Below are 21931 nucleotides of genomic sequence, written 5' to 3'. Positions count from 1 at the left end.
GCTTGCCAAAAAGAGGCTAGTACGGAATATATTGCTGCATTATTTATTGGTAATTCTGGATAGCTTGCCAAAAAGAGGCTAGTACGGAATATATTGCTGCATTATTTATTGGTTATTCTGGATAGCTTGCCAAAAAGAGGCTAGTACGGAATATATAGCTGCATTATTTATTGGTTATTCTGGATAGCTTGCCAAAAAGAGGCTAGTACGGAATATATTGCTGCATTATTTATTGGTTATTCTGGATAGCTTGCCAAAAAGAGGCTAGTACGGAATATATTGCTGCATTATTTATTGGTTATTCTGGATAGCTTGCCAAAAAGAGGCTAGTACGGAATATATTGCTGCATTATTTATTGGTTATTCTGGATAGCTTGCCAAAAAGAGGCTAGTACGGAATATATAGCTGCATTATTTATTGGTTATTCTGGATAGCTTGCCAAAAAGAGGCTAGTACGGAATATATTGCTGCATTATTTATTGGTTATTCTGGATAGCTTGCCAAAAAGAGGCTAGTACGGAATATATTGCTGCATTATTTATTGGTAATTCTGGATAGCTTGCCAAAAAGAGGCTAGTACGGAATATATTGCTGCATTATTTATTGGTTATTCTGGATAGCTTGCCAAAAAGAGGCTAGTACGGAATATATTGCTGCATTATTTATCGGGTATTCTGGATAGCTTGCCAAAAAGAGGCTAGTACGGAATATATTGCTGCATTATTTATTGGTTATTCTGGATAGCTTGCCAAAAAGAGGCTAGTACGGAATATATTGCTGCATTATTTATTGGTTATTCTGGATAGCTTGCCAAAAAGAGGCTAGATTTTAATGCTGTGGAAATCCTGAACTCTTTTATCCCATTAAAATAAAAAGCCGATGATTCTTCTAATCAGAGAAGTAATTATCTCAAAGCTATGTATTTCAGCACACAATTGGCTGCAAAAGGAAATAAACGAATAAATAACGAAATAAATACCTCAGCCAAGTGATTCAGGCGAAGTTTTAACGACGATCTTCTTTCTGGAGTCAGTCTAGAGATGAAGTTTGATCGCTTACTGAAACAATTGTTCTGTTATCTTCGTAAATAAATCAGTTCCACCTGAAATTTTTGTGGCCTAACCCGGAATTTTCATAATATTATATTAAGATCGTTTCACGTGCTTGTTTCAGTGGTCTCAACCGTCCCAATAATCGCCAGTTATACGTAAATTCCAGCCAAAGGTAGATTTGATGGCGCGTTATGCGCGCGAAAAAGTGCATATAAATTAGGACTTTCGCGCGGACAGCTCCATGAAAAGTGCAAAATTAGGCTAGTACTGAAAGATGCGGTCATGGAGTGGTCATTTAATTTCGTATTCTGGTTCACTTCTGACAATGGATGAAGAGTTACCTAAATACATAGAGTAGATTGAGAACTGCTAGTACAATGTCCATATCACTAGCTGCCAACAGATTCGTCAGATGCTGAAAGAAAGAGAGGGTAACACAAAATGAACTTTAATAATAGAATATGAGGTTTAATAATTTCTGTTTACTTTAACAAAGGAAAAAAGTCGTCAGGAATAAGTGGTCAGGAATAAGTTGTACCTCAATAGAGCTGTAGAGATGTCTGGCGTATGCATGCTCCATCAGCAGCGCCGTGAAGTAAAGGACGTAGTAAACTAAGTGTTTTGACTGAAAAAAACAGGTTTTATAACTATCATGAACTTTATTAGCAGGACTATATAGTATAATAGTAAATGCTCACTCAGCCCACGAACCTGCTTCTCCTCCAGTTTCCTACACAGGTAAATCATCATCTCGTTAGGCGGCGCAGCTTCAGGCTTAGCGACACGCTCCAAAATAGCATCAAATCTGTCCAGCACATCGATCCAGTGATACAGCTCACACTGAGGGTTAATGTTTGTTATCTGTATGATACGGAGGGGGGGGGGATCATGATACGGAACTTAGTGAACATTAAAATTGTAGCGATTTTAATATATCTAAATGTAACTTTTGCAATAATGACAACTTGAGGTAAGATGAGTGTGATAATGATGTTACACTAGCAAACTACTCCGTGAGGAGGTAAGATATTTGCTATAATGATATTTGCTATAATGATATTTGCTATAATGATTGAGACAACACTTACCTTGCCATATTCCCAAACAGTAATCTCCTTGAGAGTATTCACAAGTTCGCTTTCAGGGCACGTCTTTAACTTTGTTATCAGTCCTCGACAGCTAGCCGGCTAGATGGTATGGGTGTTATAAACACTTTGTGTTTGTAGTGAACACTGAAAAGTGCTTGTATTTACCGCTGAGTTTGGGAAGAGGAAACAACCGCGGTAAATCTGGGTTTTACTCTAGCACGCATTCGTGGCACTGTACAAATGCGGCCGAATAATAATACGTCATTATGATGTATAAAATTATAAACTATTATAAACTATTATAAACTATTTTGATTTGAAGACAGAAGGGGAGAATAGTACAGACCACTTCAGTGAGAATCTTCTTGCACTTTGCTTTGTCTATCCTCATTGTGATGTTGTGACTGCCAACACGCGGTGAGTGTGGGTTTGTTAGGTCTCCATCTTGTCTCAAATATGTGTTCAGGCATTCATTTCATCTTGCCTTGTTACATTAATGGGTTAACAACTAAATATTGTATGTTATCGGAGCGTGTTACTGTTATATGGAATTTATGTGATGGTTGGACAATTTTGAAGGAGTGTTACGAAATAATATGTGAAAATCCCACATAATATGACGATCATTTGTGATTTGAGATCAGCGGTTGTTGAAACTAATAACCAAATCATTATTGGAAGAATGTATCAAAAATAACGGTTAAAATGAATTCAGCTGACGAAAATGAATGCAGATGTCACTTAAAATTGTTTATAAGGATTTAAAACGATCTTTAAATCTTAGATTCAAATCCCTCAAAAGATATGTTTAATATAGTAACAACTATACCGATTCTCAGTTAATTGTTAAAAAACATTCCGACAGAATAGCTTAAAACACCAAGTACAGTGTTCAGAAATTTACATGTTTCCTCTTAAAACTTTTAAATTTTTAAATCCACCACCACACATCTATATTCTATAATGGTAACTAGGTAACTAACTGTAATGGTAACTAGGTAACTAACTGTAACCATGGTAACTACTCAAGTTTCCTTCTTTTCTTGTCTCTCCGCTCCTCCCGCTCAGCTTCAGTAAGTTTCCGGAACCCGAAGGCCATGTAGCAGGCCACCACTTCCCACTCACTGCGTGGCAGGGTACCCTGGTCGTTTAGTCCCCGCGTGCGGGACACCACCTCCACCTCCTTCATTACTCGCTCCCCCGTCTTAGGGTCTGTTTTGTAAACAAAGTCTGTGAAGGGTTCCGCGAGCACACACTCACATCCTTCATCTTCTAACATTGATTTAAGGAGTGGGAAGTGGATTAGAAACTCTGGCAGCTCTTCAACCGCACCGTGAAGATAGAACACATACTTAGCACCGAACAAGGGAAATAAATTCCTGTTCTCTTCCTGAAAATCTACATAATATACATCATTCCCAAACCGGGATCCTTCTGATAGAGACAAATACTTTTTAACGAGATAGTTCGAATTAGGAATAGTTCCTGTAAAAAAACACCCTGGTTTTAAATGAGAGACGGCGTTTTTTATCATTCGTTTTGCTTGCGCTTGACTTTCAAATCCGTAGTGTAGCGCAAACTGACAACTAACCAAATCAAATTCTATATCAGGAATATTCTCCTCCACATACTTCTCATCTAAATCTACACGTGTACAATCTGCCACAATGAAATTAGCTTTGAAAGTCAGCTCGTTAGGTCGCTCCCTGTACCTGCTCCTACACTGTTCTACACTCACATCAGCTATATCCACACATACCACGTGGGCAGGTTTAGCAAGACCCCACTTCCTCAGATCCCCTCCTTTACCACACCCTAGGTCCAGGATTTTAGCGCCGCGTTTACCCAGCGGACCTAACCGCGCCAAGAAATCATTCATTGTCAAGCTCTTGACGTAGTTGTTAAACCCCCGCAAGTTGAAGATCCTACTCTCGTGGCGCTTATCCATGGAGACTTGTTTCAGTTGGTTGTAGTGCTGGCGCGCCAACTCAGGCATTATCTACGGGGTTATCAGACTGACTTTTAGTTTCACTGATTAACTGATCATCATGGTCTGTGCTGATAGGCTGAGGTAAAGAAGAACTGATGTACTGATCAGAAGGCTGAGAACTGATGAACTGATCAGAAGGCTGAGAACTGATGAACTGATCAGAAGAACTAATACTTTGATCACTAGGTTGGGAAAGGATATTCTGATCAGAAGACGGGGAAATAGTTTTATCAGTTTCCTGAGAGGGTTCATGATCGGAAATAGGAACAATCGCGGCAGGTTTTTCTGCACTATTGCATTTTAAAGGGGATTTGCAACTTTTCTTGGGAATCTTGAATCGGGGAAGTTTGTCAGACACTTGTTCCAGGAAGGTCTTCTTTTTGGGGATTTCTTCGGTAGAACCCGACAAATCAGCTACTGTTGGAGTTCGTTTCATCTAAGTGGATTTAAGTTTAGTTGATATATATATATATATATACTATATATACTATATATAATATATATACTATATATACTATATATTATACTATATAGTATATTTATAATATATATATGTGTACTGTAAATAGTACCAGCATTTCAGTGAAATAAATTGTTAATTTCCAAACAATATGGCAAATGTAGAATATTATTGAGAATGTAAGTTCAGTAGATATAAATCTGAGAGCTGTGTGTGAGATAAACTTGTTATCACAGTGACTGATCAAATAATACATCTTCAAACTTTAAAAATCAAATATAAAGTCAGTTCCATCCTAATTTTAAATAATTTTATATTAATTTGGGCACAATAAATTGACAAAATTTATTCTTAAGTATGATTGGTATTCAGAAAAATATAAATTAACTAAGATTTAAGCTATAAATAATACAGAAGATTGAATAGATAATTGGTGAATGCATCCAATAAAGCTTTACATCTACAATCAATGACGGCAAAGTGAAACAGCGTGCATCTATTCAAAAACTTTTCCTCTAAATTTCACACTCTTCTTAAAGCTCTGAACAAATTTTTCAACTTATTTAAATTCTGATCCCTCTAGTACTAGGACATATGACATGCCTTCAACTTCTAAACAGCCCTGATAACATAATCTCGTCACTGCTCTGGTAACAAGACAGATGATAAACCAGTTCCAAATGCACAAAGTCCCTTCTGACTGGGGGAAGGTATCTGTCCCTATTGTTTTCGTCCATAAGAATTTTCCCACAACCTTTACAAGGCTGAGAGTACAAGTTCTGGTAATAACTTAACCACACAAAAAACTTAGAACTACTTCCATAGTAAAGTGCAGCTGAGTTTGCTATCTCGGTCAGTCTCTGAAATACTATAAACTTAGATGGAGGCCAGATGTTATCGTTGGTAGTCTCCTCATTGAAGGAATGCACGACAACTCGGTCCACTAGCAGTCCTTGCATCATGATATTAGCTTTCAACACAGTGCCCACGATCGCTTTCAGCATGTTACCACTGCTGGTCTTCATCAGGTTCAGCTTCAGGACCTGACTCCCACCTGAGCTGCTGAATCGCTGGTTCATGTTCGCTACGAAACTTTCCAGGTGGGACCTGAGGTAGTGATAAATTTGTATATGCATACCGTCCTCCCATTGTTTCCTCGATTCATTTAAATTGTACTTTTAGAGAGGAAAATAAAATTTTGGTACTCACAGGATACAAGGATACAAGAGTGATAATTATTTTATTGAATTCACAATAGTTATAATTCTGAAATAATTTAAAGTTACACAGTTCTAGTTATCTACAAATGTATAGGGATAAGATAGAAATGTTTATAATACTATTGTCTTTGAATAGATCGAATTCGTAGAGTTCGATCTTATTTTGAGGTCCTATAGCATTATGCACTGGCCAGTGTTTGAGTGGAAATCTGGGCTCTTATAGTAGGCTGTAAATTGTTCGTTCACAGAGACAATTGAATAATTATCACTACTCACATATAAGTGGTAGTGAATTGCTTGCGGAGTAGTGGATGGAGTGTCAGGTGTAGAACAAACCTGGGAGCCTGGATGGAGTGGTAGATGTAGAACTAACCTGGGAGCCTGGATGGAGTGGTAGATGTAGAACTAACCTGGGAGCCTGGATGGACTGGTAGATGTAGAACAAACCTGGGAGCCTGGATGGACTGGTAGATGTAGAACTAACCTGGGAGCCTGGATGGAGTGGTAGATGTAGAACTAACCTGGGAGCCTGGATGGACTGGTAGATGTAGAACTAACCTGGGAGCCTGGATGGACTGGTAGATGTAGAACTAACCTGGGAGCCTGGATGGAGTGGTAGATGTAGAACTAACCTGGCCTGGGAGCCTGGATGGACTGGTAGATGTAGAACTAACCTGGGAGCCTGGATGGACTGGTAGATGTAGAACTAACATGGGAGCCTGGATGGACTGGTAGATGTAGAACAAACCTGGGAGCCTGGATGGACTGGTAGATGTAGAACTAACCTGGGAGCCTGGATGGACTGGTAGATGTAGAACTAACCTGGGAGCCTGGATGGACTGGTAGATGTAGAACTAACCTGGGAGCCTGGATGGACTGGTAGATGTAGAACTAACCTGGGAGCCTGAATGGAGTGGTAGATGTAGAACAAACCTGGGAGCCTGGATGGAGTGGTAGATGTAGAACAAACCTGGGAGCCTGGATGTACTGGTAGATGTAGAACAAACCTGGGAGCCTGGATGGAGTGGTAGATGTAGAACTAACCTGGGAGCCTGGATGTACTGGTAGATGTAGAACAAACCTGGGGGCTGGGAGCCTGGATGGAGTGTCAGGTGTAGAACAAACCTGGGAGCCTGGATGTACTGGTAGATGTAGAACAAACCTGGGGGCTGGGAGCCTGAATGAAGTGTCAGGTGTAGAACAAACCTGGGAGCCTGGATGGAGTGGTAGATGTAGAACTAACCTGGGAGCCTGGATGGACTGGTAGATGTAGAACTAACCTGGGAGCCTGGATGGACTGGTAGATGTAGAACTAACCTGGGAGCCTGGATGGAGTGGTAGATGTAGAACTAACCTGGGAGCCTGGATGGAGTGGTAGATGTAGAACTAACCTGGGAGCTTGGATGGACTGGTAGATGTAGAACTAACCTGGGAGCCTGGATGGAGTGGTAGATGTAGAACTAACCTGGGAGCCTGGATGGAGTGTCAGATGTAGAACTAACCTGGGAGCCTGGATGGAGTGGTAGATGTAGAACTAACCTGGGAGCCTGGATGGACTGGTAGATGTAGAACAAACCTGGGAGCCTGAATGGACTGGTAGATGTAGAACTAACCTGGGAGCCTGGATGGAGTGGTAGATGTAGAACTAACCTGGGAGCCTGGATGGAGTGGTAGATGTAGAACTAACCTGGGAGCCTGGATGGACTGGTAGATGTAGAACTAACCTTGGAGCCTGGATGGAGTGGTAGATGTAGAACTAACCTGGGAGCCTGGATGGAGTGGTAGATGTTGCTCTGAGGTACTGGCTCGATGTCCTGTGTGTTAGGAATCTTCATATTCCTTGTCAGAGATTTGAACATCAGTCCGCTATTGTCGCAGATTTTATACACGTGAAGATAGTCGTTATGTAGTGTCTCATATAGCTGAGGTGATTTAGTGAACTCTTTAAGGTAAATTATAATATTAATATTCATTTCATAATGTTACCGCTAAAACTCAACGTCTGTAATTGAGACAAGAAAAAAGGCGTCTTGGAAATTGAGGTAACTTTCAATAAAGATTATTATTTCATTTTTAGCCTCCTAAAATTAAAACCACCCCACTTAAAAATATACAGCCTATATATATACATTATACAATATACCTCTTGTCCCCTTATATCGTTAGTTTCCAAGGACAGCAGATGAAAGCCGGGGTTGTGAGGCAGGGTACTCAGAGGATATCGTCCAAGACTTGCCATGCTGGTCTCCAACATGTTAAGAGCTTTGTTCACCCCGTTTTGTAGGTTCAGATGCAAGTTCGCCACCATTTTTTTACCTAAAGTCAGGTTATGATCCCTTATCTGGTGGTTTTGTATAAGAAATTATGGAGATTGAGAGTATTATAGTGAAGGTAAGTACCCATATCCACAAAGTTGGCAAACCCAGCAGATATCTGGGAGGAAAAGTACCTTTTTCTTTGTCGTTGATAGTTCTGTGATCTTTAATCCCATCGTTGATAGTTTTACCACCCACCAGCTCATCAAACACTACGTAAACTGTGGACCTCAAGTTTTCCACAAGCTTTATTGTCTCTGTTAGTTTCTCTACAGAACATATGTTACTGTTGTCCATCTATTGAATTGGAATTCTTCTTATCAATTAATAAAATTGAAATTAAAGCTGTGTATTTCATAAATCAGCTGAAAAGAAACCCAAAATACCCACGATAAAACCCAAACATTTTCTTCGTATAAGGAGGCCAGTTAAAAATAAGCACCCGTTTTATATGATTTGATCATCAACGTTCAATTCGTAAATAATTATTATGGCAAAAACTAAACACAGAAATCAGATGAATTCAATAGGTAGTTTTATGCAGGAACTAGTACATTCCTTAAATTATTCTTTCCTCTATGCAGTTATGCAGGGATAGTATATAGGACTAGTATATTCACTACTAGTTGGGGCCTCACAACCCCCACACCCGCGCCGAGTGCTTTCCATCCTTTTGTGAATTAGATTTGTTCCTAAAATATTCTACCGATGTTAGAATGATTTTGCTGGAATTTTTTTAAACTCATTCGTTACATTTGGTTGCGGGAAATACTGATCTTGATAGTTTTAAAACAACACTAATTGATAAATAAATGAAAAACAAAACTGTGAGAAAAGTTATAGTGATTAAAAACATAAATTGTTGATAATGTTAACTGCATTCCAGTTATTGGGACAAATAAGGAAATAAATATTGCACATCTGGCTAATCAAATATAATTTCTTATCCAGTGATGCAAAAATAAGTGGTGATGTCAGTGATAGTCCAGCAAGTATTCCGCCTATGTGCCTAGGAGCTTCTCTGTCTTCTTATCGAACCTTGAAATAGATAAAGATTTATTTAAACATCACATAGAACTTGCACGTTAAAAGTGTTGGGCCTCTTTTAAAAAATAGTTCTTAAACTAACGGGCCTAATATTTGAACTTCTAGTTTCCAATCTTTAAAGCCTTGCCTAGATCTATGGCAATATCAATACTAAGAATTAAAATAAGGGAAGGAAACCTGTGGATCACATAACAAGGAATACAAGGAATATAAATTTAAAATCTTAAGTTACAATAGTAATATTAATAGTAGTAATAGTAACTAGATGCAGCGTTAAGATCACAATGGTTAAGGAAGTGATCTTCATTCTCAATAATACCAGAACCTAAGACTATTATAATAAATATTGCACCAGGAGCATATTCGCCCATCGCGAGGAGTTTGATTATATCGGCCAAGTTCAATTTCGAGTCGATGTGTACTGATCAGTAGTCTTGTGATATTCGCATGGTCTGCATATTTAATGACACTCACTGTCTAGGTAATATTCTTAGTTTAATTTGGATTTTAGGTCACGATAGAATTCTAATTTCCGAGAAGTGTTGATACAGGACCCCCAATATTCTCTAAAGCTACATTTCAAACTTTTAATAATGACGTGCAGGGGCAAAAGGATTTCGCGATTATTTTGGCCAAAAATCGCGATACCGCGATTTTTAACACACTATACATTAAACTTTACATAAAATTTGTCGCAAATAATGGGAAAAATCGCGATTCCGTACATGCCTCGATTTCCTTTTGTCTCTGATGACGTGGGGTGTGAATATTTTACTCCCGACGCAACGCGATGGGTTGTGTTGATTGCGGAGGAATTCGTTTCTTGAAACCGTTGTGAATAAGAAAGTCCTCTTTTGGTGGTTTTGTGATACTCGGGTTTCTTTCGAAAATTAACTTGGAGTGACTGTTTTTGAGTGTGGGGTAGGCTGTGACATGATCGGTAGATAAACATGGGTCTAGCGCGAGGACAGGCTCCTATCCCCTGTACCAGTCCAATTTCATATTCATTTGTTCCTTGAATGAGACAAGGGAGTTATCTTTGAGATGACTGATGAAATGCCCATATAAGGTATTATTTATCACGTGATGCCCATAAAAGGTAACAACAAATAACCTGTTTGTCAGTATCTACTGTAAGGGTCTCTATTACGATTATCTCTGTAGGTCACCTCTCGAGACCTACTGAAGTCGTCCCGCTTGTCTTCGTGTACTTTACCTGTAAATCATTTATTAATGATGAGAATGAGCTTGATACAAATTATTTTAATCGAACTGGAGGTTGAAACATATAAATGATACGATAGTTTAATGTTGGTACATATCAGCTCTAGTAGATAGAAAATCAGCTAGAGCCTTGATGAAAACGAGATTACTAACCACCGCCTTTAGTGAAGTCAAAGTCGTATTCACGAGGTTCGTTTCTCACATGCAGATTAACGTAACGGCTTCCTGGGAAGCAATCAGAACTTAGAACTGGGAAACAACAACCAGTTAAACTGAGAGCTGAAGCCTATTTCTACGTGATCTTACAACACCTTATCTTATAACACCTGATCTTACAACGTTTCTAAGATAAATCCGAGAAAGAGATCGCACAGTTTAAAACATGGAGCATGTACATTTGTGTTCTTTTTGTTGTAGTCAAATGTTTCTCTTTTATTTTAAGTAGTTCAGGTAAAGATAAACCCGTCCAAGCTTTGCTAGCTAGCTCGACAATCGACCTCGAACGGAATAGTACTGGAGATTCATCAAGCACTAATTATTGGTTCATCATAATTAAACTTCTCATTCTTTCACCGATCATCATAACACGTTACATATAGAATATGTGATAATTGTTTCACTACACACACCTTGAAGCCCTTTTGGAATCCGCTGTGGCCACCATAAATGCACTGAAATTAAATTTCAAGCTTATGACGTACTGAAAATCTTATGCTAACAACGAGCCCATGATGGTTTCCTCTCATAAAACCGTCTTACAACCCAGTGTACTCACTATTTAGAGTTCAAACAGATCTATCAGAAGTATCTAGTAGCTTGATATTAAATAAATACATCCAAAGCAAAATTACTGACAGTCCAACCTTTCAAAATTGTATCATTTTTATTCTATCACTATTTTCAGAAACTGAAAGAAGCTGCGACATTTTTGTCTTTCCCAACCTTTATTTTCATTCAATACATATTTCTTGTGGTTTATACTGTTGTCGCAATTGTTGGCATTTTGCCAATATCCTTATAAAGTTATAAGGGATAACCGGCATTCGTATTTTCAAGGCATCGAGATAAAGATGTTATCTCTTCAATGGTTCCTGGCCGCGAGCCAGAAAACTTTCAAATAAAGAAACGTGGCCATATCTTCCAGTAGGATCCAATCAAGCTGATATAAAACTTGAATTATGGAGCACAACAACGTAGCACATAACCTATTGTCAAACAATACGGAACAGAAATAAAAACCAACAAATTATCTTGAAATTATTTAAAACCGTCGCTAACCAATTGTATTCTTATTCCTCAGCATTGCATTGCTACGATCTTCCTCCGAATGAAACCCAACAACAGCAATACCGCGTGGCAACCCCCGATTATTCTTTAAAAACTCAACTTGAGACATTCTAATGGGATGGAAGAACTGCTTGATGTCTTCTTCGCTTGCAGAGAAGGGTAGTCCGATCATATTAACAAGATATTCCCTCAGATTCCCTCTATCTCCATACACACTGCAGAGGAGAGGAAATCAAATCAATCGTATAACCACAGCTTAGAAGTTAACCTTAACAGTCACCAGCTGTTAGGGAGAGTCCCAGTGACGAATTCAAAGTTCTTTCTGCCCAACTGTTACTTTTACACCTGCGCTTGGTCGACAAGATATATCTTCAAATAAACTCAAATCACCTCAAGTAACCTTAAATAACTTCAAATGACATTTAATACCTACATAAAAAATTACATAAGTCTAAAAAAACCTTTTTATTATTGAAATACACCCCACTGTATTGCATCATTATATATATATATATAGAGTCTCAAAGTCGAGAGATTATTTCCAAATATGTAGTTCGTCACTGGGGCTCAACTTGAAGTTAAACTTGAATAACTGCAGGTTCAACTTCTACGCTTTACAACAAATCCCATATTACTCATTTAAGGGACCGCCCAACAAGTTTATTTTACTCTCATAAATTTCAGCAGTTCACAACTCATTCATCGCCAGCCCACATTAACAGAAATTATCTGAAATGCATCAAGTAATTAGAAATCAAACAATAAACACAATCCTATCAAAACTTGAGAGCTTATCAAGGCATTAAGTTTCCTTATCCCTGTTTCAACATCTGTACTAAGACACAAAGCTATCAAGTTTTAATAACGCACTATTTTATATAATGCCAGACAGAATAAACCACGTATTAACTAAGCAACAATACCAGGTCACTAGAACAACAAACTCTAGGATCCCCCTGCCACTTACGGCATGTTGTTGTAAGTTCCATAAGAAGGATATCCCACAGGAGTGGGAGCACTAATCCTGGGATGAGAGCCGTGTCTGTCTCTGTCAGTGTTTGCGGAGTGGTCCATGCTGAGGGGGCGCTTCCTGGATGGAGGGCTGCGCGAGCGGGCGGGCACTGGCTTGGAAGTAGTTGTGGCAGTCTTGGGGAGGGGCGCTTTTCTCCAGTCACAGCGACTTGATGGTGTGACATCTACCTGTCTATCTCGCCTGTGTAGTGAGGTTTTAGCTTGTGTGAGGTTTTAGCTTGTAGCTTGTGTGAGGTTTTAGCTTCAAGTAGCTTGTGTGAGGTTTTAGCTTGTAGCTTGTGTGAGGTTTTAGCTTGTAGCTTGTGTGAGGTTTTAGCTTCAAGTAGCTTGTGTGAGGTTTTAGCTTGTAGCTTGTGTGAGGTTTTAGCTTGTAGCTTGTGTGAGGTTTTAGCTTGTAGCTTGTGTGAGGTTTTAGCTTGTAGCTTGTGTGAGGTTTTAGCTTCAAGTAGCTTGTGTGAGGTTTTAGCTTGTAGCTTGTGTGAGGTTTTAGCTTGTAGCTTGTGTGAGGTTTTAGCTTCAAGTAGCTTGTGTGAGGTTTTAGCTTGTAGCTTGTGTGAGGTTTTAGCTTGTAGCTTGTGTGAGGTTTTAGCTTGTAGCTTGTGTGAGGTTTTAGCTTGTAGCTTGTGTGAGGTTTTAGCTTGTAGCTTGTGTGAGGTTTTAGCTTGTAGCTTGTGTGAGGTTTTAGCTTGTAGCTTGTGTGAGGTTTTAGCTTCAAGTAGCTTGTGTGAGGTTTTAGCTTGTAGCTTGTGTGAGGTTTTAGCTTGTAGCTTGTGTGAGGTTTTAGCTTCAAGTAGCTTGTGTGAGGTTTTAGCTTGTAGCTTGTGTGAGGTTTTAGCTTGTAGCTTGTGTGAGGTTTTAGCTTCAAGTAGCTTGTGTGAGGTTTTAGCTTGTAGCTTGTGTGAGGTTTTAGCTTGTAGCTTGTGTGAGGTTTTAGCTTCAAGTAGCTTGTGTGAGGTTTTAGCTTGTAGCTTGTGTGAGGTTTTAGCTTGTAGCTTGTGTGAGGTTTTAGCTTCAAGTAGCTTGTGTGAGGTTTTAGCTTGTAGCTTGTGTGAGGTTTTAGCTTGTAGCTTGTGTGAGGTTTTAGCTTCAAGTAGCTTGTGTGAGGTTTTAGCTTGTAGCTTGTGTGAGGTTTTAGCTTGTAGCTTGTGTGAGGTTTTAGCTTCAAGTAGCTTGTGTGAGGTTTTAGCTTCAAGTAGCTTGTGTGAGGTTTTAGCTTGTAGCTTGTGTGAGGTTTTAGCTTGTAGCTTGTGTGAGGTTTTAGCTTGTAGCTTGTGTGAGGTTTTAGCTTGTAGCTTGTGTGAGGTTTTAGCTTCAAGTAGCTTGTGTGAGGTTTTAGCTTGTAGCTTGTGTGAGGTTTTAGCTTCAAGTAGCTTGTGTGAGGTTTTGGCTTGTAGCTTGTGTGAGGTTTTAGCTTCAAGTAGCTTGTGTGAGGTTTTAGCTTGTAGCTTGTGTGAGGTTTTAGCTTCAAGTAGCTTGTGTGAGGTTTTAGCTTGTAGCTTGTGTGAGGTTTTAGCTTCAAGTAGCTTGTGTGAGGTTTTAGCTTGTAGCTTGTGTGAGGTTTTAGCTTCAAGTAGCTGCGCTTGTGTGAGGTTTTAGCTTGTAGCTTGTGTGAGGTTTTAGCTTGTAGCTTGTGTGACTGCTAAAATAGCAAACAAGATAATTCTGAGAACTGGCTATGAATAAGAACTACAAGATGTTAACAAAGCTTACCCTGATTCTCCATTGAGTGGCTGTTTGTGTTTTTTCAAGGCCTTAGCAGCGTCCTCGACATTAGTAAACTCTATAAAAGCCTCTCCGTTACAGTCACCGCGTGGTAACCGCACTATCTGAACTGCTCTACACTCTATACCAAACATGAAGTCTTCTATCTCACCTTTTGTTACTTTCAGTGGTAGGTTGTTTAGTCTGAACATTATTTAATCGTATGTTATTGATTTACTGACAAACATGACAAATAGTTGTATCTAATTAATAAACACGTGACATCACATTACAAAACCACGTGTATTATGACATTATGATGAACTGTCTTACTTTACAATAGGCTCCTCCAGATCCTCTGCTGTTTTCTTAATCTTCTCGGAGGATGGAATCATTTGCATCCACTCTGTTCTGCTGCCCTTAGTCACATCAACGAATCTACGAAGTCAAGCATATTACATATCAGACAAAATGTTCTGCGTCTCCAATTGTTTGATATGCCTAAAGCACATTCACTTAATATTTAAATTGTTATTTTTATTTGCGTAATTTTTCACAATTCTCAAGCTAAGGAAAATACCATCACATCTAATCGACAATTTAAGACTCTGAAATGAATTACCTGTGTAACAATTTGAGCTTGTATGACTTGATGGCTTCTTTTGCTTCGTCCAATGTGGCGAAATCTAAGAATGATTCCCCTCTACAGTTCCCATGTTCATTGAGCACCATCTGTTTGGTAAATTTTAATTCAATTTAATCACTAATTGAAGGTCATATTGTTACTGTAAACTTGAAAAATTAGCAGATTACTATATCCAAGCTCATTTAAATTTGAAATAAGTAGCCACGTGCACTAGACAATCTTCGGTGACATTATAGGGGGAGGGGTGACACGTGGCACCCCCCCCCCCATCATAGGATGCCTGTATTAAACGCAGACTCACTCACTTCAACAGAAACGATTTCCAAATCAGGGAAGAAGTTCTTGATGTCGTTTTCTGTTGCTTTGAAGGGCAGCCCTTTAAGTTTCAGGATAGGTTCTTTCATGTTTTGCAGTGCTAAAAAACGAAGAATTGTAAGAAAAATTACTTTCAATTATTTCTTTAAAATTCTGACTCTTTACTTCTCCTTAGAAAGAATTTCAGATAAATTCGGCACAGACAGAGAAAGAGAAAATACCTTCATTTTGTTTAGCTAGCGTATATTCCCTCTCTTCTGCAGTTGACTTGGTGACATGGCAGAACCTACTACCCATGTACTCCTTGTCTTTAGACAGAGCTATTTTCATGTCCTCAGAAGCTAGAAATTCTACAAAACATCCCCCAGACGCTGATCCGTCTTGGTTACGTAGGAAATGTATACCCCTGATGAGTGATGGAACTAGAAATACAGTAGCGAAATTCAAACAAATTATAAAACCCTTGACTACTTATTGGTTTTTTCTGTAAATTTTTAATAACTTTTAAAATTTCCGGTTATTAATAGGGATAAAGAAATTTCACATACTTTTTCTTGCCTCCCTTGATATCACAACCAGCGAAGAAGATAGCTATCTCCTCGTGTAAAGCAGCAAAAGGCATTCCAGTCAGCTTTATGATGTGATGGGAATCTTCTGGATCTAAATTCACAACGTTATTTTAATAACAGTATAGGTATAAACAGCAGCCTAGCAGATTTATTTTGAAGATTGGGCAACAGAGGCCTAGCAGTGGCACATACACTACATACTACTACTATATTAACACACAACCACTGTGAACTTTATATATCTTTCTATTATATTTCATGTGTTTGTATTATATGTATTCGACTTTGAGTTAACTCCTTTACATTTCAGGAGTATGCTATATTTAAGATGTCTGCAGTAGCCGTGGGGTCTTTGTATAACGACTTGTATATCTATTGATCTCTACCTTACTCAACGTGTGTCATTGAATCTACTCATTTCCTGAATTAACACCACTGCGATGACAATGAGAGGATTCATAAGGTATTTGAATTTTGGAGAGCACACCAACACAACATACCTGCACCAGTCTCATTTTCTGCTAGTGCAGCTTCCATAATTTCTCTAGTTGCAATGGATACCTGAGATTAATAATGTCAGTGCACATACAAATACATGATACATACAAATACATGATACATACAGTGGCTAGCGTAAAGTAACATGGATAATGTCAGTGCACATACAAATACATGATACATACAGTGGCTAGGGTAAAGTAACATGGATAATGTCAGTGCACATACAAATACATGATACATACAGTGGCTAGCGTAAAGTAACATGGATAATGTCAGTGCACATACAAATACATGATACATACAGTGGCTAGCGTAAAGTAACATGGAATGTAACACTGTTTTCAGTTACTTTCATTCGTTCCTTGATTGCCCTATCAATAATATATAATATAGATTATTTCCCCGAAGGGAGGAACTGGACAGGGCTGAGTATAAAAGATGGTTCCTTAAAGTGACAAGTAATCAGATATATAACAATTACTCAAGAGAAATTCCTTACATCTACATATCTGTCCCCCAAGTACTTCTTATTGAAATCTAAAGCTCGTTTCAAATCACTACTTTCCAGAAATTCAATGTATGCTTCACTTGATTTCCCTGAGAATACAGTTTACAAATTCAATACATTCAACACTAGTACTAGGATACAAGGATACAAGGATACAAGGATACAAAAGTGATAATTATTTTATTGAATTCACAATAGTTATAATTCTGAAATAATTTAAGGTTACACAATTCTAGTTATTTACAAATGTGTAGGGATAAAATAGAAATGTTTTATAATACTATTTTTCTAAGAATAGATCGGATTTGTAGATTTCGATCTTATTTTGCGGTCTGGGCTCTTATAGTAGGCTGTAAAATGTTCGTTCACAGAGAGAATTGAATTGATTGCTCTTGCTGTGGCAGTAAATTTTGTAGGGTCTAGTGTTTTATCGGATAGCAAACCGGCTAGGTCAGTAATATTTTTGGGATGGAAGTTAAATTTTTCTCTAACTGAGGAGTAGAGTAAACAGTGAGTTAGAACATGAATTTCGTCCTCAATAAGCTTAAGCCCCTTACTGAAAAAGCAGAAAGTGCACCATCGATGTTCTCTTGGTACTAGGGGGGTTTCGTAACGGCCCCTCTCAATGTAAAGATTGTGGCAGCTAATACGAAACCTTGTTAAGCTTTTCCGAGCATCAGGGATCTTAATTAGTACTAAATAACAAATAATTTTAGGTCCCAATGTCAAAGCAATAGAAGAGACGATGACGTGACCGTATGTAGATCTACTATAATACTAGCAACGCATCACTTCCCTAGCTACAGTATTGGGGGGGGGGGCTGACCATATTAAAGTATATTAAAATGTAGGTTCTTTGGAGGCATAAATCAAAAATGGCTGCCCACAATAAGCTTGAAATGCAATTCTTAATTGATTCCGAACATTTCATGAAAAAATATTGAAAACTGATGTAATGGAGTTATTTCATTTTGAACCGAGATATACTTAGTATCCACTATTCAACAGATATTGAGCTATATCTTTCACATAAAGTTAGTCTCATTCAAAAATATTGAAATTTGATCGAATTTTGGGCGAAAGTTTTTGACCAAACTGGGTGTAAATTCATGTACTAGTCCAAAAACACGCTAATCTTGCAAATCTAAACGAAGAATATAGCTAATTTTGGGTATTATATAAGGATCATAAAATGTAGGTTATATAAGGATCATAAAATGTAGGTTATTCCCGTCGGCCGGGTGGTGTAGTGGTATTTCACTCGCCTCCCAAGCGGAAGACCGGGGTTCAAACCCCGTCTGAGGCAGGCAGGCCAGGTCACCAAGCTGTGATTGGTACAGGATTTATCCTGGTAATTATGCTCGGAGGATATCAGTGACGCGATTCCCACTACAGTGTAAGCTGCAGTGTAGCTGTAATAGTCTACCGCCATTCGGAATGAGTGTGAACTTGCTTACCAGGCAATCATGATTTCCGCTTGGTACTCATCAGGTCTCTAAGAAAGCCAACAGTGTGCTGATATGCACTGTCATATGTACTTCCTAGAAGCAGCACACGGCCCATTTCGGACTTGCACGAGTTATAATTTTTATTCCCGATTTAGGGGCGGGGATATACCTTAGTATACTTTAGCCCCCCCCCCCCCCCCCCCCCATGCCAGTATTAACTTCACCGCCATTTTCTCCTCCTTCTTCCACCCATCACTATGGATCTGAACTCTTGTTACCAATGTTTTAAACTTGTTCTCATTGAAGGGGCTGAAAGCTCTTAAGGCCAGTGTTGAGAGTTTCACGCAACTTAAGAGGGATTCTGTTAAATGCGAGGACTTCTTGGAGTTGCATTAAAATTTTGTTCAGAACAAGAGTGTCCAACATGAAAAGTTGATGTCTGAACTTGAAGCACTTATGGCCAAGCAAACTGCTGTAAAAACTGCCACAAAGTGGTCTAGCTCTACTGGAGAGGAATATGTAGGTAAAGATTGTACATCCAAAGATCTACAATCGTCTGGTTGTTACCATCTCCTTAGCTCAATCCCTGGAATCTTTTAAAGCTCTTCTAAAAACCTACCTTTTTATACTGTCCCTAGATGAACTTGAAAAACTTTATCGATAACTATTTTGGTCATATCTGGTGTTTGATCTTTGCATAATATGTTTAAGTACCTTAATGCTTTAGTATTGACGACATATTTTCAAGCATAATTTACTTTCTTAACTTAGTATTCATGTTAATTTCTGGGATGACTAGTTTAAACACTGCTGAGTATAAGTTTTATCTTAAAAGTGGTGTTATTAAATTTCAATTTATTATTATTATTAATAAGATTATTACATTATAGGTGTACAAATTCATACCTATGAAAACTGAAATAAACAAATCATGCCCTGTAGGGGGGGGGGGGTGCCACTGTCCATTTTGTCCATTTTGTCTTTGTCTTTTTTTACATTTTTTTGTGAAGGACAGTGTTTTGGGGACAAAATGGACAATACTAGGGACAAAAGGGACAAAAATTTTGGACAAAAAATTAGACAAGCTCAAATTTAGAGAATGTATATTATATTCTACTCGACATCAACAATTTAGATTTTCATGTCAGTGTTTTGCTGCACTTAGAATCAACTGAAACCACTGAAGGGTCTGAAATAAGCAAAATTCATCAACGGCATCACATAAATAAATGTGCCTCAGAATTTTCCGTTATTAGCATTGCAGTCAGCAGTGTCCACGCCCTGTACTGCGTTAACGACCGAAATTTTCCCAATATGCAATAATTATTTTGCTTCTAAAATTCTCTGATAATTAATAATATATCGTGACATGTAATTGTAAGGTAACAAACCTCAGGCGCAGCGCTTACATCTGCACCTGAGAATCTCTCAGCAATGTGTGGCTGTCTGCGCGGCAGGCTGTGTATTGTGTATATAGCTGAATTTAAATTTAAATTTATTTGTAAATGTATAATGATATTAAATATGTATTGATTTGATACATGTTTCGTATCCAAATATCAGAGATATTTTCCGCCTTCGGCAGGCGGGCGAAAAGTGGCATGCAACGTATGTCAAGTATTGATTGTTTTGTCGTCAATAAAAATTTTGTTTTACTAAAAAATTTTGTTTTACTGTACACGGTTCAGTCAATATTTCATTAATCCCATTAATCAAGTGGTGATATCAAAAAAGTCATCATCTTTTAATATCATAACGCTCAAAGCAGCCAGTTACTGGGCGGCGCTCAGCCTGTCATTCCGCCGAATCTCTATTTGGGCTGAGTGAATTACGATCTTCATCGCCCTGAAAAAAGTGGGAATTCTCATTGGATGTTAACGCGCCCGTGACTAGCATTCACGTGATCGTTCAGAACCAATTACAGCCGCGCAAAAGATCATGTGCACGCCAACTACCAATTGGAAAGAAGTGACGTATGTGCTACAAAAGCTGCGTGCTGAGTTAGATCTGACTATTTGTTTGTAAAATCGCATAAACGCGCCTATTTGCGTGTTTTAGAGGGTTCAATTACGCCAGGCTATGTTTATGAACATAATAGCCTGGGGTCCCCAGGTAAAGCGGCCAGAAGCAAAGACCCACACAATTACTTTTCCATTAACAATATCGGACTAGACCTTACTGGGCGGCGCTCAGCCTGTCATTCGGCCGAATCTTTATTTAACGGGTGATACTCGTAAAATATCTGTTCCATATATTGGACCGTCGACGAGTCCAACTCGGCGCGCGTCCTGGTAGGTTGTAAACCTACAAATCTTTATTCGGGCTGAGTGAATTACGACCTCCATTGCCCTGAAAAAAAGTGCGAATGCTTATTGGATGTTAAAGCGCACGTGACTCGCATTCACGTGATCGTTCAGAACCAATAACAGCCGCGCAAAAGATCACGGGCACGCCAACTACTAATAAGAAAGAAGTGGCGTATGCGCTACAAGAGCCGCGCCTGAGTTAGATTGTAAAATCTGATCATTTGATTGTAAAATTGCATAAACGCGCCTATTTGCGCGTTTTAGAGGGTTCAATTACGCCAGGCTATGTTTATGAACATAATAGCCTGGGGTCCCCAGGTAAACTAGACCAAGTTGTCTTGAACAGTGAGTACACTAAGGCTGATATATAACCAAAATTGACTTTACTGTTCTTTCTGAATTTACCCAACTTATTAGCTTGTTGGAACTGTGCCTGAACTCATTTTTTGCATTTCATCGGATAATTGACCTTATTTTCTTTACTGTCCATTTTGTCCATGTCTATTTGTCTCATTTGTCCCTGTCCTTTTTGTCCATTTTGTCCATTTTGTCCATTTTGTCCCTGTCTTTTTGTCCATTTTGTCCTTTTTGTCCCCTTTTTTTGTCTTTTTTGTCCCTATTATCTTTGTTTGTCCCTTTTGTCCCTCTTGTCCCTTTTGTCCCTTTTGTCTTTGTCTTTTTTCAGTTTTTTTTGTGCAGGGATAAAATGGACAGTGATACCCCCCCCCCCCCCTGTATGCACAGTGAACAACATATACCGGCTCTGCTGAAAAGAAAGTGAATGCCTTTGTTCTTGCCATCTTTGAAATCACAACCAGCAAAGAACTGTGCTAAATTTGTTGCAGTTGTGTCATATGAGAATCCCTTTGCTTTAGCAATAAAATCTTCATCTGTCTGCAAAGTGTAGATTGTATTTAATTAACAGATATTGATAAGTTTGTCAACTAACTGTTTCACAATTCTAATTATGGAATATGAAATTTATAACCTATCCTACATAGTTACATTCGTACTCAAAGGTTTATAAGTTTGTTGTGATAGTGCTATGTTAATCATGGCTCATGCCTGAATGATAATATGATAAAGCTATTTTATGTATTCAACTGCAACTGTAAGCTTTCTTTTAATGTTCAAAATAAATCATATAATCAATAATTATTAACCTGCATGGGAGATTCTGCTTCTTCATATTCAGGCTGGACAACTGATGCCATGACTAAA

At 38.5% G+C, this 21931-nt stretch overlaps 4 protein-coding genes across 5 annotated transcripts in view; all 4 read right to left on the bottom strand.

Annotated features, from left to right (window-relative positions):
• The window catches only part of LOC134820027 (E3 ubiquitin-protein ligase HUWE1-like), an 84795-nt gene extending 82168 nt beyond the window's left edge, over positions 1-2627 (bottom strand). Inside the window, exons 1-6 of the mRNA XM_063830204.1 lie at positions 2488-2627; positions 2142-2240; positions 1765-1893; positions 1592-1678; positions 1395-1468; positions 981-1059 (exon numbers count right to left, since the gene is read on the bottom strand). Coding sequence (XP_063686274.1) covers positions 981-1059; positions 1395-1468; positions 1592-1678; positions 1765-1893; positions 2142-2240; positions 2488-2532 — 513 coding nt within the window. The 5' untranslated portion in view covers positions 2533-2627. The remainder of the gene's footprint in view (positions 1-980; positions 1060-1394; positions 1469-1591; positions 1679-1764; positions 1894-2141; positions 2241-2487) is intronic.
• A 369-nt stretch (positions 2628-2996) lies between these two features.
• On the bottom strand, positions 2997-4567 carry LOC134819423 (mRNA cap guanine-N7 methyltransferase-like). Its single transcript, XM_063829367.1, has one exon. The coding sequence runs from the start codon at positions 4135-4137 to the stop codon at positions 3163-3165; it is 975 nt and encodes a 324-aa protein (XP_063685437.1). The 5' UTR covers positions 4138-4567; the 3' UTR covers positions 2997-3162.
• Positions 4568-4935: 368 nt separating this feature from the next.
• LOC134819422 (mediator of RNA polymerase II transcription subunit 27-like) lies at positions 4936-8432 on the bottom strand. The gene is made up of 4 exons (XM_063829365.1): positions 8261-8432; positions 7955-8127; positions 7573-7733; positions 4936-5698 (listed from the first exon to the last, which is right to left on the bottom strand). The coding sequence occupies exons 1-4, from the start codon at positions 8421-8423 to the stop codon at positions 5197-5199; spliced, it is 999 nt and encodes a 332-aa protein (XP_063685435.1). The 5' UTR covers positions 8424-8432; the 3' UTR covers positions 4936-5196.
• Positions 8433-8838: 406 nt separating this feature from the next.
• Positions 8839-21928, bottom strand: LOC134819421 (heterogeneous nuclear ribonucleoprotein F-like). Of its 2 annotated transcripts, XM_063829364.1 has the most exons (15): positions 21874-21928; positions 21469-21604; positions 16948-17045; positions 16448-16508; positions 15927-16038; positions 15600-15784; positions 15369-15478; positions 15040-15149; positions 14751-14855; positions 14427-14621; positions 12652-12897; positions 11676-11899; positions 10551-10622; positions 10288-10389; positions 8839-9164 (listed from the first exon to the last, which is right to left on the bottom strand). In XM_063829364.1, the coding sequence occupies exons 1-14, from the start codon at positions 21922-21924 to the stop codon at positions 10295-10297; spliced, it is 1800 nt and encodes a 599-aa protein (XP_063685434.1). In that variant the 5' UTR covers positions 21925-21928; the 3' UTR covers positions 8839-9164; positions 10288-10294. The 2 variants fall into 2 exon arrangements, 1 of the variants encoding a protein (XP_063685434.1); XR_010160759.1 differs by lacking the exon at positions 11676-11899 and having other exon boundaries at positions 21874-21927.
• Between the last annotated feature and the right edge of the window lie 3 nt (positions 21929-21931).

This window comes from Bolinopsis microptera, chromosome 8 (genome assembly GCF_026151205.1).
Source record: "Bolinopsis microptera isolate Bmic1 chromosome 8, MBARI_Bmic_1.0, whole genome shotgun sequence".
Lineage (NCBI taxonomy): Eukaryota > Metazoa > Ctenophora > Tentaculata > Lobata > Bolinopsidae > Bolinopsis > Bolinopsis microptera.
Note: the sequence above shows the minus strand (reverse complement) of the source record. Positions and strands in the feature narration are given on the sequence as shown.